Source organism: Electrona antarctica (genome assembly GCF_951216825.1).
Source record: "Electrona antarctica genome assembly, chromosome: 3".
Taxonomy (NCBI): Eukaryota; Metazoa; Chordata; class Actinopteri; order Myctophiformes; family Myctophidae; genus Electrona; species Electrona antarctica.
In genome coordinates, this window is record NC_136808.1 from 33319947 (window position 1) to 33336377 (window position 16431).

The 16431-nt window shown below is 42.3% G+C and overlaps 1 protein-coding gene and 1 pseudogene across 2 annotated transcripts; one reads left to right on the forward strand and one right to left on the reverse strand.

The window, feature by feature from the left end:
- Positions 1-4208, forward strand: slc25a44b (solute carrier family 25 member 44b). The gene is made up of 5 exons (XM_079497049.1): positions 1-168; positions 1499-1794; positions 2271-2666; positions 3235-3362; positions 3756-4208. Exons 2-5 carry the CDS (start codon positions 1536-1538, stop codon positions 3945-3947), a joined length of 975 nt encoding a protein of 324 aa, XP_079353175.1. The 5' UTR covers positions 1-168; positions 1499-1535; the 3' UTR covers positions 3948-4208.
- Positions 4209-8879: 4671 nt separating this feature from the next.
- Positions 8880-13368, reverse strand: LOC306919745 (WD repeat-containing protein 55-like; annotated as a pseudogene). Its single transcript has 6 exons — positions 13246-13368; positions 11280-11566; positions 10763-10952; positions 10129-10235; positions 9323-9590; positions 8880-9033 (listed from the first exon to the last, which is right to left on the reverse strand). The product of its transcript is annotated as a WD repeat-containing protein 55-like (transcript).
- Between the last annotated feature and the right edge of the window lie 3063 nt (positions 13369-16431).

Sequence of the window (16431 nt, forward strand, 5' to 3'; positions counted from 1 at the left end):
ACATGCAGGGAACTAGCTTAAAAGGCTAATAAGTAGCCACCTCACTCTTTTAAAACACTCTTACCCTCTCTTCGTCGGCATGTCTGCTAAAACAACATGACGTCCCAACGAGTCGTACATGACGTTAGGAAGGTGAATTTTACCAACCTATAGCTGTCACACAACAAGGTAAAAGTGGTATGCTAATAATGCTAGCGTCATAAGCAGGTTATAACCACAACAACACACGTGTATAATCGCTGTTTGAATTGACGTGTTGATTGTGTAATGTTAGGAATGGCTTATTTTTTACAACCCCATTGTGTGGCTAGTAATAATGTGCATGGATGTTATTTTGGTCTTTGGAGCTCAAATTGCACTTTGGAACACAATGTCCTTTAGCCAGTGTTGTGACTTGATAACAATTAAGACTTGATTATAAGGATTAAATTTTATCGTATAATCATACTAGATCCAGCTTCAGTCCTAAGTTAGGGTGCACTGTTTGTGTGACCTTTAAACCTCACCGAGGTCACTGGTCACTGACTGGTCAAGTACAGGGTTAGCCTTTCTCAAAGACAGAATGGTTCCACAATGAGTGAATCTATTAGATCAGGGGCCTTCAATGTTATTTTCTGGCCAAGGACCCCCTTAGCTGTGAGAGAGATGAAGCAGAGGCCTACAATCACTACACTTGCACTACGTTTTGCAGATTCAACTTTTTCAATTGTGTGTTGTATTGGAATCTCTATGGTTGGAATGCAGTTAACTACTTAAAAGAAAACTTGTATGTCTGCTCTTTTCCCACCCTACACCAAACCCCTTTGCCGAATATAGCAGATCCACAAGTTAACACCTCGGGCGATGTTAACTTGTGGATCTGCATCCACCAGGGAAACTCAGTTCGGGGCTCTCCCGAGGTTGGCAGAGGGAGAGTAGCACCCAAGATCATATATAATCTATAGTTTAGGCAATTGGCACCGGTTGAAAAAATGGGTTGCAAAATCGTGGGGGAAATTGGTGACACAACTCTTACAGTAAACTCAGACACAAGCACCTGATACTTTGCGGTTGCATAAAACATATGCAAACACAAATGTACTGTGTACACACGGATGAGAGGAGATGAAGTTCGCACACCGGTCTTGAGCTCCAAACCTTTTATTTAATTGAAGAGAAACAACGTTTTGACCCCTTCGGGTCTTCTTCAGGAATGAAGTATACAATGTAGGCGTACACGTGTGTTATATACAACCATCACAATTGACAAGATGCTCTGCAAATGAGTAATCAGCAAGTGACACACCCACCACATCTACTAGACAATCCTATTCCTAACTAAATAGATGCCAGGAAAGACACGTGTAATAATTAGCTTTTTAAATATTTTACTCTTGTGAACTTGTATGTGAACTTGTATATAAGATATGGTTGAATATTAAATAACTATTAAATCAACGTACGTAGCAGTCGGCAGTCAATGAGTTGTGTTAAATGTTGTGTTTTTTTTGTGGTGCAGAGTTTCGGTCTGATGAGGGCTGGGTGCAGGTACGACCATGCAGCAGAAGAGGAACATCCAGATCATAGAATGGGAGGACCTGGACAAGAGGAAGTTCTACTCCTTCGGGGTGTTTATGACCATGACCATCCGGGCCACCGTCTACCCCGCCACACTCATACGCACGCGCCTGCAGGTGCAGAAGGGCAAGTCGCTCTACAGCGGCACCTTTGACGCCTTCTTCAAGATCCTGCGGACGGAGGGCGTGCGCGGCCTCTACCGAGGCTTCATGGTCAACACCTTGACGCTCATCTCCGGTATGAAACTGTCGCAATTATTGATTACACAATCAAGCGTTGCTTCGCGGCGTTCACGCCACATTTGAAAGCTTGCGGATCTGCTATTTTTGGGATACTTTTGTGTGCCATTGTAGTACATCAAGTAGGGCGTTACATTATGAAAAACAAGATTGACTACAACTGCCAAGTGCAGCAAGCTCTCAGTTCTCATACAAACCCCTTACACAACAGCTTCATGTTGCGGCATTCAGAGTATGGTTTTTTATGCTGTATGGGATTTTTGGGTAAGTCTCCCATTGGCTTAGAGGCAGACAATCATGAAAATGTGTCCACTACGGTTGTCACTACGACTACGGTCTTCAGTACAGTCGTTAGTAAATGTAGTTCAGGCGCTTTTCAAGCACCTGGCATAAAAAACTAAAAAAGGATAGGAGGTTTCTGCCCGACAGCGACTACAAATGTCATGATTGTGTCCCACACGCCCCTCTCCTCAGGTCAGGCCTACATCACCACATACGAGCTGGTGAGGAAGTACGTGTCCGACTACACCTCGGACAACATGCTGAAGTCCCTGGTGGCGGGGGGATCAGCCTCGCTGGTGGCCCAGAGCATCACGGTCCCCATCGACGTGGTGTCACAGCAGCTGATGATGCAGGGCTTTCACGGCGGGGAGCAGCTCACGCGCTTCCGCCTCGCCGTGCCCCAGGTGGATGCTGGGGCGGCGGGGAAACTGCAATCCAAGAGGATGTTCGGTCATCAGACCAGGGACATTGTCTCGCAGATATTCGCCATGGACGGTTTGCGCGGCTTCTACCGGGGCTACGTGGCCTCTCTGCTCACCTACATCCCCAACAGCGCCGTCTGGTGGCCCTTTTATCACTTTTATGCAGGTAAGATCCAGGGTAAACTGTTGCTCTCTCTCTCCTCCGCTACTCATCGTCATCGTGTCTGTCGATTGAATGAAATGTGCGGGGGAGGAATTAATTGGCATAACGACTAAATTGAGAGAAATAAAGTTGGTTTAAATAATTAGCTAATTACGCATACTCCAGTTTTTAGGTGATAACCATTGCGGTAGTTAGTTAAAACAGAGAGATGGGGCGCCCGCTGGCCTAGTGGTCCAGGCTCATGCCACATATAGCCTCTGGCCTGACGTCTACGTTGCGTGTTTGAGTCCCGTTCATGACAACCTTTGTTGCATGTCTCTCCCTTTCTCTCTCTCCCTCTTTCCTGTCCGTCTTCACTGTAACTATCAATAAAGGCACAAAAGCCCCAAAAAATATTAAAAACAAAAAACAGAGATGTGCTGTGGTGAGTGGTGAGTCGCACAGTGATGTCATGTTGTAGTTTCCCAAACACCACAGTGAGTAGGTTATCACATGAAAACTGGAGTATGTGTGAGCCCTTAAATAAAATGATGATAATAATAAAATGTTTGATTCTCATTGTGGTCCACAGAGCAGCTGTCCAGACTGGCTCCCAGTGACTGTCCTCATCTGGTTCTACAAGCTATAGCTGGACCACTGGCTGCAGCCACAGCTTCCACCGTGACCAACCCCATGGATGTGGTCAGAGCTAGAGTCCAGGTATGTACTCGGACCAGTGGTGGGAATTAGTACATTTACTGAAGTACTGTACGCAAGTACAATTTTGAGGTATTTGTATTTTGTACTTTACTTTAGTTTCCAATACTTTTACTTCTACTACACTACCTCCCCTAGGGTACTTACCTAGTGGACATGGGGAGTGTATCCCCCTTTTTGAAACTAGCTCCTCGGCACTCGCCCTACACACTTGCACTTGGTTTGAGCGAGACAGCACCGGAATTCCCCTCCCATCGTGGACCGTCTCTATTATTTACATATCTATGCTCAAACTGAGTGCTTGTGTGTAGGGCGAGTGGCGAGGATCTGGTTTCAAAAAGGGCCTATGAGTGTTAATGTTCACATACTGTGTGCCGTTTTTCCCCCACTGACCAGGTGGAAGGCAGGTCGTCGGTCATCGAGACCTTCAAGCAGCTCATAGCGGAGGAGGGCGCCTGGGGGATGACCAAGGGCCTGTCGGCTCGCATAATCTCCTCCACGCCCACCGCCATCGTCATGGTGGTGGGCTACGAGACCCTAAAGAAACTCAGCCTGCGCCCGGAGCTGGTGGACTCCAGGCACTGGTAGAGTGACATCTCTGGAGCTGGTGGTCTCCAGGCACTGGTAGAGGAACATCTCTAAATATAAAGAATTGACCCAGACGTATATATCATAGTATATATGCAGGGACATTATTGGCCCTGTGCAGTTTAAGCCCTCAGACCTTGGTTTTTTGTACGGGTCTTGCACAGATTCTCGGGGCGGCTGTGGCTGATTCGGTAGAGGTGGCCATCGTCTGGAAATCAGATGGTTGCCGGTTCGCCTCCTGCCGTATCGAAGTGTCCTTGAGCAAGACACTTAACTGATCCCGGGGCAGTGTTGCGTTGGTGATTTTATCTTTGGGGGGAGGGGGGGGGGTTACGCTGTGTTAATGATGTCATGCGCATGACGTTTAAAACCTACACTACAGGAGTTTGCAGGTCACACAATGAGCTTATTCCAATGTTAATTCACACTGCTGTGACACTCGGTAGTCGGTACTACAGCCTTTGTTGGTGTGAACTTAAGGTTGTTTTTAATCAATGCATGGGCTTGTGCGCATGCTCCTGAAAAATCTTAGGGAGACAGTGTGGTACTCCGTGCAATGACCAATGCAACACTGTCCCCGGGCATTGTATTATAGATCCCACAGCTCCAAATACGATGTGTACAATTGTACATAAATGTATTATACAGCCTACTGCTCCTAGGATTAGGATGGGTAAATAATGACCACGTGTGCAAATGTGCAGTGACACAATACAACATCCAATAGTATAGGGGGGACTATTATATCTGACATGACAGGTGTTACTGTTTTGTAATAATATTACCCGATGGACCAAAATGGACACACTTCTTAGCCGCTGTCTCCAAAAATGGCTTCCATAGCCAACCCATCCCCCCCACCTCAATAATTCCAGTGTGTTTGTTTTCCTTTTGAAATGTATAACAAGAACAGTAGCATGTTAGAGTTATGACTAACCTCCTATATGATGTATATTTGCTTTACAACCAGCATTCTAATGGGAACCTCCATTTGTGTTCTTAGAAATACCCGTCGACATTATGGTCTCCCTGACAAATATCTCTTTAACCCAGTGGTTCCCTAACAGTGGGTCGTGGATACATTTGTATGGGTCCCTTTATTTTTTAATTTACTACATTTTGTTTTTAATTATTATGATTTTAAAACATTTTCAAAAAACGTTCCTAAAAAATAAATTCAAATATAACTGCAAGCAGATCCCAGCAATAAGAAAAATCACACCTGTGTGAACTGAAAAGTGCAGGCTGCTCAACAACACCGCTTTCTGGCTGCAGTTATAGTTATAGTGCTCAGTGTGAATGGCCCTTTTAGGCTGCTCAACAGTGCCAATTTAGGTCACCCAGTTGTATTGCAGCTGTTCCTACCCCCAAACATACAGACAGACAGACGATGCATGAGCTATGCCTGTTCAAAGTGCCTGTTATCGCTGCTTGCAGCTATATTCTTTTGTACAAATTGTCACGTACAAACTTCTCTTCAACTTGGATTTCAGATAATGGTCCATAGATTGTGTGTAGAAAATCAGGTTTAAGTGTTTTTCAAACTGCTCAAAATGGCAGAAAATCTGAGGACGGAGCTTACAATTTACAATTACAATTTAGGCATTTAGCAGACGCTCTTAATCCAGAGCGATTTACAGTAAGCATGGAACAACACAAGGCAATACATCAAATACATAGAAATAGTCATCCAGAATAATAAGTAAGCCAAGTAAAGAAACCAATATCTGTCCAACAGTAGATTCTCACACACACACACACACACAACACTTTGTGTCTCTCCCGCGTCACCATTGACGCCATCCTCCTCGGCATTGATTAACACCATTAAAAGGCATAAAGAACGATTCACTTTAATTCCGACACTTTCATTAACACTGTTAATTCACGACGCCTCTGGTCGGTTAAACAATGATTAATTCCAAAATGTTGACTGGTTGAAGGCCCCACCTACAAATGATGATTTCCACCGTCTCTAAAGGCTTGGCTGGGATCAAACCTGCGGCAGGGGCAGCTCCAGGGATCTCCGACTTAAGCTGTTCCATCTGGGACTTCTGCCCCACGCGGGAACGCAGATTTGTGAGATTGTAAATCGGCTATTTGAACTATTCAAAAATGTTTTTCAAAATAGTAAAAAAAAAGGCAAAGACGTTTAGGGATAAGGGGTAAAATAGGGCCCCTACCCCATATTATTTTCTTTACCCCATTTTCTCCCCAATTTAGACATCGTTATGGCAATGGACCCTGGCCTTCACTAAGCCAGTAAGCCCCACTCATTGAGATGCATGTTAAATGCATCACCATATAAATAATTTCAGTAGCAAGAGATTCAAAATGTCTTCTAAATCTAGTCAACAAGGCCTGCAGTAGGCTATGCACTGGACACATGTGCATGACATTATTTCAATAAACTAGAAATATGAGGAAATGTTAGAGAGACAAACAGTATCCAACTCAATAAACTTTGACGTCCGGCAGGAGTTTTTATGTGATTATTGCCTGGGTGGGTGGATCATGTAACTTTCATGATGTTAAGTTGTGTACAGTATGTGTTTAACAACGCATCCATGCAAAATGACATTGACAGCTATGAGGTGACGGAAGCTTGGCAGACCATATGCCAGCTTAGCAACAGTTGCTAAACTATTTGGACTGGCATTGGACAATTGCTTTTTGGGTGGGGTTTAGCAAAGGGTCCATTTATTCCTTCCCACACATTTTTTTTCCTGTGTTGTCACTGCTATTGTATCCTACCGACTCGCCTACCGATGAGGAGCCCCCACCAGGAGGATGTAGAGCCTTCGTCCTACTCCTCCTGCCCAACGCAGAACCACACTGTAATTTATTTTGTATTAATGCACATGCAGGAATTTAGTCAATAGCTTAGTTAAAAGCTTTGACAATATATTAAAATGGGTAATAATGCAGCTGATCTGTATTTAAATTTCAAAAAGATGTAGTCGTACTCGATACTGTGTGGGTGTGGTTTCTTTGTGCCGGACCACCAGCAAATCATCTGTCGGGTGGTAACCTCATATGTTCAAAACCGTTACTTTTCAGGATTCAAATGGTGAAAGTAGCAGCTGGAAGCATGGCACAGATTTTTTAATTGAGCTTGTTGATCTACTACCTTTGCTATTTTTTTGAAACCTAAAAAATGACAGTTTTGGACACATGAGGTCTCCACCCGACAGACGATAAATGAGGCTTTACTCATTGTGGCTTCAAACCTTTGTTTGGTTTGAATAGTGTTCAGCAGATGCAGTCCTACTGTATGTTTTCTTACTGTGACAATAGTGAGTGCAACAGTGTATAGTTGCATTCTTTTTCACACGCCAAAAAATGTGATTGTATCATCTTAGATATGTTGTCTTCCTTTTCATGTGGCGGTTATCATTGATCATGTTGTTTTTATGTACCATTTTAAAGTATATTGAGTCACTTTTAAGAGAGGCACAAACTGATAAGTTTTTATTATTGTCATGTTTTTATTTTTAAGACGTTTAGGAGGTGTCATAGCAGCACATAACATAAGGTGGTTTTCATAAAGCATAGACTGTGATATTACCAGATGTAACGGGTGGATGCTGAGGTTTGGTGAAAGGCAGCTTTCTTGGTCTTAAACTACTATATTAATTTATAGCTCATGAAGGAAAAGTCTCTTTATTCTCTCTGTGGTCATAGTTAAATTATTCTCAGGCTAGGAATGTTCAAGGCCATGAAATAAATCTTTAAATATTATTCATGTCCATGTTTGTATTATCTTGGTGTGACTTGCCCTGTGTCAGTGTTGAATTTTCAGATTTGAGTCGATTACCGGTAACATTTATTTTTGGGGGGCTGCCTGATTTTACACTTGGTTGCATGCTGAAAATACAATACAATCCACAAGCTCATGATGCGTTGTGAGCTTATAGATCTGCTATTTTCAGAACACCCAAAGCGCGACCAAGCATAAAATGACTTGTCTTTTAGTTCTACAGATCTCTTCTCCACTAGTCATCCTCCCTAACATTTTAGTCTAGATCTGTTGACAAATTGTCGTTTTAGTCATAATAGCTTAGTATTTATTTTATTTAGATTTTATTACGTTTTCCGAAAACAAACATGTCGAAAAAACATTTTATCAGTTTTAGTCAACGAAATCAACACTGCTGTTATATATTTTTTGTCTTTTTGTCATACACTGCCATCACACGTCATGTGAAATCATTTCCTATTTGAAGGTTTGTTTTGTAAACCTTCAATCTTGGTGGATTGTCGGCAAATTTACCTTGAAAAGAACTAAAGGCGCATTATCCACAATATGTTGGCTGCCATGTGGAATTTTTATGCTATCATAAAACTTGAGTGTGATTATGTTGTCTAGACTGGTGCTTCTCAAAGTGGGGTCCACGGACCCACAGGGGTCCATATGTTTTTTTTCTCCAAAAGATCTCCAATTTTTGATAGCTGTCTCATTTGGGGGCGTGACATTTGTAGTCCCTGCCTAGCTGTGTGTACAGTACACAAGACCCATTGCACAAAAGGATATTTAGATTGTATTTATTGTATACATTTTAACAATCAGAACCACAACATGGTATCACAATCAGCCCACTGAGCCCAGGGTTCCCATCTTACAAAAGTATAATATTTGCATTTACAGTGCAAACAACAAAACAACTTATGTTGTAAGACATGACTAATATACTTTTTCCAAAATGAAAGAATATACAAAAAAACTTAAAAAAGTTAAACGTCAACCCTGCCAAGCTCCTTATGGGAATGAAAATAAGCTCCTTGAACTGATTTATACATTTTTAATATACAGTGTATATATTTATTAACTTAACTTAACTTCTGAAAGTATAAAATAAGGCTTTAATGATCAAAACCAGGAAAAGACAACACTTGCCATATCACAATATTATGATGTGCAAAGTCTGAGCGTCATGCCACCAGAGACAAGATGTCACAGAACTTCACCAGCTCATCGCAGGTGGCCAGGAAACGGCCATCCGGCGACTTGGCCATCTGCTGGACAAACCCGTCAACGTCCTCCCCAATGGAGCCAATCACGCGGTTGGGGAGGATGTTGATTGCTCTGTGGTGGGGGAAGGGAGGGGGGCGGGGCAGAGAGAGATACATTCATTCATGAATGTGTATTGTTCATTGAGAAAAAAAAAATATTGACCATGACTATCTGGATTACGGATATGTACACTATTGTACTACTTTGACATTCAACATAACAGCTGGATAGGCCACACTATTAATAAGCATAATGATTATTGTCTCCACCTTAGGCATGGGGAGAGACTACGTTTGTACTTTGTACCCTGTCCATCCGTGTGTCCTATCTGTGAACGTCTAATCTCCGGCACCTCACTAACCTCATGACTCCGTTACACGCGACACACAGGATGCTGTCGGTTATGGGGACGATACAGTGGACAGTCTCAGCCTTCAGGGTCGAAGCGGTCGCTGGTGGCTCCGAAGCCGTCCTGGTTGAAGATGTGGACGGTCCCCTCGCCGGAACCACACACCACCTTCCTGCCACGCTTCATCAGCGACACGCACGTCAGATCCGCGCCCTTCCACTCTGAAACCACCTCGCACCACCGACGCTTGATGTTGAACACGCCCATGGTCCTGTCTCCACTGCCAGGAATTAATTGGTTAATCGGTGATTCTGAACTAGATCAGTGGCTCCATATTCTGGGAATAATCAATGCTAGAGTATAGTGTTTGTTCAGTAACGGGGGTCTCCACGTCTACAAAGAAAATAGATTTTTCAGATCAGGATACCAATTTCATCCAAGGAGAGAGCACTCATAAACAATTGTGAAATTGGAAGTGATGAACCAGAACAAATACATGAGCAGACGATCTTAAATAGACAGGTCAGTGAGGTCACCAGAACAGTTGAGAACAAATAATATACAAACAAACATTATAAAATGTAAGCTGATGATTTGGGTTCTCTCCTGAAATTGGTGTCCAACATGGAAAATAAAATAAAAAATCTGTTCATTTGTAGAGCCCCGTTACTCTAGTACTCTAGCTTATAGCATGATTACTATCAGAATATAGAACTTAATTTCTAAACTATATAATTTTTCTAACAATAACCTTTTTTGTTACGGTAATAGAAACTTAAACCAATCATACATTGTAGATTGTACTGTATTGTATTGACCTGGATGTGAACAGTGTCTTCTTGGCCTGGTCTACAGCTATTCCACTGATGTAGTCCTCGTGATGCTTCATGTCCATGAAGGACGAGCCTTTCCTCATATCCCACACCTACGCACAAAGCATACAATTATTACATGTGGAATATTTTGACTGTGTTAGATTATTTATTTTCATTAGTGATACTGTGCAAGTTTTGTTATGAATCCTAAAAGCCAAACGGAAATACATATTTGATTTATGTTTGCCATGTCCAATGCCAAAAACAAAATGTTATTTAAAATATTTGCATGTCAATTAATCGTCGAGTAAAATGTCATGGTAATGACCTACAATAGACGGGCCATTTAGACCTGAGGACGATTCTACAAATGCCTTCTAAATCCTGACAGTTTTCTGAAAAACCCATGTTTCTATATCAGTGGTTCTCAAACATTTTCATGTCAAGGACCCCCAAAAATATATGTAATTGGCCGCCGACCCCCATCTGAAAATTTGTTCGCTCTGAAAGAATATATATTCAAAGATTTTCACTACATTTTCATGATTTTTCAAAAAGTTATTTTTCAATAGCTAAAGTATAACATAATGCTTAAAACAACAAAAGGGGTTCCCGCCCAGAATTGGCTAGTGCAGACCTTCAGTCTTCCCCCATCGTCCCCGGTGGCCAGGATGTTCTCATCCAGCAGCATCAGAGCGTTGATGGGGACAGCGTGGTCTTTGGGGACGCGGGACGCCAACCTCCCCGTCTCCGCGTCCAGGACGTGGATGGACTTGTCCTTAGAGACGCTGAACAGCTTCTGTCCATCCGGGGAGAAGGACAATGCCCTGCAGGGACAGATAGACATGTTCGGTCACCTGAACTTATATAAAAAAATCAGATCACAAAATAGCAGATCTACAAGCTCACAATGCGTTGCATCGTGACACATTGTGAGCTTAAGTGGTTAATGTGGTTAACGTATATTTTGTAATAATATAAATATAAAAAGTAACTAGTAACTATAGTTTTCAAATAATTATAGTGGAGTTAATGTACAATATTTGTCTCTGGCATGTAGTGGAGTAGAAGTAATTCTCAAAAGTGTATTTAAGTACAGAACTTGAGAAAATGTACTTAGTTACCACTGGTGACAGCGCTCTCTCTCTCCCTACCTGCCGGACTTCCTGTGGTGACTCGACGACCACACCTCCTGTTCTCGCCCTCCGTGCACGAGTACGTAAACGCGTAGATGTCCCCGTCCAGGTCGACCCATGGCAACCAGGTCCCTGGATGGGTGGAAGGACAGCGTGTTGGCGGATACCTCCAGACGGATGTCCTCCGGCGTGGAGCGGAGGCGCGGCTCAAATAGGATACCTGCTGTATCAGTGTCATCTAAACCTGGCACTGACCACTGACCACCATGGTCTGTAACAAAGTAGATGTATCTACTTCCAGTATTCTGGTGGATTTTGGGAGTTTGATATTTGTATCAGGCTTTACTAACATAGGATCCATTAAAAAAGGCCTTTGACCTTTGACCGGGTTGAAACCGCAAAAAGGGTGAAGGCAGCAGCGCAGGGGAAATGCTGGCGCAGGAGAAATTGTCAAATAAATTAATAAAATGAGTTAACTGCAAAATGCAGGACTCAGTCAGGAGGGTTGGCAGCAGGGGGTTGGCAGGTATGACACACACACACACACACACACACACACACACACACACACACACACACACACACACAGAAGATGCTGCACCGGGAGGTTCTCAACGTGCTCCACGGGCGCCGCCATGTTGTTTATCGGCCGGGTCAGCCCCGACTCAAGTTGCAAATGCAAAATAGCCCTGGTCCACATGCTTATACTTGCAACCCGGGCCTTTTGTTTACTTTACTACCCCCAAGGCAATGCCAACACCGAGCAATATTTCCCACTACGGAGCAAAGACGGGCAGTGCCAGACAGACAGTAGCCAATCAGAGGTTGAACCACGCGCTCGTCGCTCCGTAGCCTACCTGCAGTCTGCATTGGAGGAGATGGTCAGAGTTACAGTGCCGCCCAGCGGACCACACAGTGTAGTACATTTTAGGTGGCATAAATTATTTTTTTTGTGAATCGGTTGACATGATGAAATGCATGAAATTAAAGGTTGTTGTTGTTGTTGTTGTTGTTGTTGTAGTAGTCCTATTTTCATATAGGACTACTAATTATAAATATATGTAAAGTATTGTTGTTTAATCAATCAATCAATAAATCAATCAATCAATTCGTATTTACACATGTGTAGGCTACATTAATCCAATACAGTTGTGAAAGTGCACAGTAACATGCAAGGTAATGATAATTAAACTAATACAAGAACACAGAACTCTTGTCCACAGCGTCCTTATACTAACGCTAATGTTCAACAAGAGAATGTAAATTAATTATTATTTTTGATCAGTTTCACTATTATCTATGTCATATAAGAGGCTATATCGGGGTCACAGAGAGATAGCCTATGAATCATGAAATCAAAACAAATGGGGTCCTTGCGTATCAAACTGGGGGTCCTTTGAAATAAAACATGAATAAATAAAAGGTTGACGATTCCTGTTACAGAAGTTTGGCAGAGGTGCGGACACTGGAGAGGCAGGAAAGTAGGCTACTGTGACAATGGCCCCAAAAAGTTGACATACCCCTACTGGAGGTGATTGATTCATTGATTCATTGATTGAAAATTGTAACAGTTTGCAGAATGGGTTGCCTATCAGTTCAAGGAAAGTACAGGTCACTGGTCAACTGCTACGAGGATAAAACCAGAAAAAGCACTAAGACTTGTTTACATATATGGGCCTAAGGGTCCTCCATTTTCAATTCATCATCATCATTTAAAGACATACAAATATACATTTATATGCAAAAAAGAATCATATAGGCCTACCCTACATGGTTAGAAAAAAAGGGAAGGGTACAGTATAGAAACATGGGGGGGGGGGGGGGGACTTTTACAGGGGCCAGTTTCGAATTGCAGCTGCACGTAAGTGCTTTTTGAGAGCGGTTTTGAAGGAGTCTAGGGGTTCACATTTCTTAACGGCTGTTGGTAGGGCGTTCTACATTTTAGTGGCATAGGAGCTAAATTCATTTAACCCCTTGTTTGAACCGAATCTGGGTTGAACGTGCAGACGCACCGGAAGGGGGGCTGAGGAGCCACTGTGCTCCGTGCCACTGTGAACGTGGTTTGTGGAACTCCTTCTGGTGTTGTGACCGTGGACTTCATCGACATTAAGGAAGTATTTTCACAGGTACATGGATTATGGGTATTTTAGTGGTGTATAGCTATTAGCGAATCTTGTAGACCAAGTTGCTATACTCAACCCTAAGCCATTCAAACCTACCAAACACCCGTAGGACCAAACACAACATAGTTTTTCCTCATCTAATATATATAAGCCCTCCTATACATGAAATGGATTGTTGTATAAAAAAGTTTTACTGCAAAAGTGGTGAAATTGATATATAAAGTTATACACCTCAAACTAACTAAAAAACAAAGCCTGTCCGTCTGGAGATTGAGGCATATAAACTTATGTAGATTCACAATGGAAGCTCTGAGAGGTTTAAAACATGGCATGCTTGAAGCCAGGATATCCCTCTACATTCTGGAACAGGAATAATGTCAATATCTGAATGTAAATATGAGATATAGTCATTTGAACACATACCTACAATAAGCGGATATCTATATAGAATGTCTTCTTTACTTTGAAGTGACTCTGACATATTGTCATAGTAACACATAGGGCATGTAGGAAAGGTGTGCTTTTACTGAATCCACCAATACCAAATGGGGTAAAATGTATGACATGTCACAAACTAGAGAATATGAGAAATTGTGAAAGAATCAAAGAATATGCAGCTTCAACAATAGAGCATGGAAAAATGCAGGCCTACAGTATAACTACTAACTATTATTTAGCACACCAACCAAGCTCAATGCTCAATGTTATCCTCATAACAGCAAGTCATTCATTTCTGTAGAGTCAAGTTATACTACAGTATTTTGCTCCACCTGCTCTATGCATCTTATTGCCTATATGGGTATATGAGGTTTCCAACAGTGCTCAAAGCGCTCTGTAAGATGATTCAATTGATTCATCTCTCACTTTATTTCATTATAAGACCCATGAGGCCGATTCTATAAATGCCTTCTAATATATAGTTCAACACTTTCACGATTTTTTCAAAAACGTTAAAAAATTAGATGTACCCGCAAGCTTGTAGATCTGCTATTTTTTAATAAACATCTAAAATGACACAGATGCTTGGACAATAGTACATATCATCAATGATTCTTTTAAATGTTCCCCTATATAATGACATGGCCCAAATAGAGACACCAGGTTGAAAGTGGTTAATATCTGTGCAACATTGTTGCTTTTTTTGGTCCTCATCGTTTAGTCATATTCCTCTGGGAATCAATTACCCACTGAGGAGGATGAGGGTTCAGAATTCCATAATGTGAACGTGCGATCTCAATAGATAATGTATTCAACTGATTTACTTATAACCAGGGGCCATGTTGTGTGTGTCTTGTTGAGGGGGAAGTTTTGACACCAAAGGTCACATCTCATTATGCTATTTAGATGAAAGGATCCATTAGAAAGAAGTCAATTTTTATTTAGACACTTTTTTTCTTCAGCCCGATTGGACAATAGGAGCCATGTAAAGCAGTGATTCTACTAAACTACTTGTATATGCTGTTCAGGGAACGCTGTAGATCAAGTAGGGCTTTGATTTATGAAGAAAAAACAAAAACGCAAAAAAGTAAAAATATGGGGACGAGAGGTTTCTGCCTCAGAAACTATGTAATATCACTTTCAGAGTGTCCAGACAGAGACACATCTTTATAAATCAGATTTGAGTCACATCTCAAACCACCTGTGGTGTCTGTGTTAGCCTGGCTAATAAGCCAGACGCGTGCAGGCTAGTTCAGAGTTGATCAAAACCAAATCTGATTCCAACCTGGCTAGGCAAAAATAAAATGGAGATTTGGTTCTTCCAGTGTAAACGCAGCCTTAACAGACAAATCTATTGATGAGTGAGACAAACAAGCCGAGACCCCCGGTGTGGTGGGTGGATGGGGTGGGTGGGGGTTCTGAAGCTGACACATCCTGGAGGGATGACAAAGTGCTCTCCGCTCCGCTCTATACATTAATTATCAGGCGCTGTCCGGAAGGCACTTTGTCAAAAAGATTGATGGGACGCGCGTCAGAATGAGAACAAATCCAACTTGGCTGGGGTTAGAGGGGTGTGTGCTGAGAGAGGGGAGGACCTCTTATTCTCATGGGACGACGTGTGTGTGTGTGTGCGTGCGTGCGTGCGTGCGTGCGTGCGTGCGTGCGTGCGTGCTTACTTGTGTGGGGGGACTTTGGCCCTCACAAGTATAGTAGAATTTAAGAAATAGACATTGTTTGTGAGATTTCCTTGCATGGTCCTCACAAGAGAAACGGTTGATTTATGGTAAGAAAATCCCATCAGTGTGAAGTGAGGGGCGCTCTTATCATTGTACATCATGAAAAAAAAAACATTAGAGGTGTAGTATATGATATACAAGATATCAATGTTTGTGTCAGAGAATTTGTCATCATGTGTAACATGTCTATTTGTTCTAATTGTCTATTGCTTCATTGTTCTTTGTATAGGATGAACATAGTTGATTTGCTCGTCTACATATGACGTAAATTCTCCATTCATTGTCAATGGAGGGCGACTGTGGCTCAGGAGGTAGAGCAGGTCGTCCAATGATCCATGGGTCGGCGGTTCGAATCCCGGCTCCTCCTGTCTACATGTCGAAGTGTCTTTGGGCAAGACACTGAACCCCAAATTGCTCCCGATGTGCTGGTTGGTACCTTGCATGGCTTCCGCCGCAATCGGTGTATGAATGGGTGAATGTAATGCACCTATCTATGTAAAGCGCCTTGGATAAAGGCGCTATATAAATGCACCATTTATGGCATTTAATGTTTGTGTTAGGAAAAAATCTACACTATAGCTAGCGCCCCTCAAAAATGTAGGGTTAGGATTAGGATAAGGCTAGGTTTAGACTTTAGAGGTTAAGGTTAGGATAAGGTATTTTGAGGTTAAAGATTTTGATGTCAGGGTAGGCGGTGCATGTATGCCTGATTCACTGTGATTCCTGAATAATTCAGTCACGCCTGTGACGTGTTGTGAGCTTGTATAGTCTCTTACTATAGTAGTAGGACAAACACGTTTTTGTGTTTTTGTGTGTACATGCATACATGTGTCACGGTGTGTGTGTGTGTGTGTGTGTGTTTGTGTGTGTGTG

Bases quoted from the DNA above. Each gene is read 5' to 3' on its own strand.
- slc25a44b (XM_079497049.1), top strand. From the start codon at position 1,536: ATGCAGCAGAAGAGGAACATCCAGATCATAGAATGGGAGGACCTGGAC. The intron at 1,795-2,270 runs GTATGAAACTGT...CCCTCTCCTCAG, and splicing joins CACCTTGACGCTCATCTCCG to GTCAGGCCTACATCACCACA. The intron at 3,363-3,755 runs GTATGTACTCGG...CCCACTGACCAG, and splicing joins TGGTCAGAGCTAGAGTCCAG to GTGGAAGGCAGGTCGTCGGT.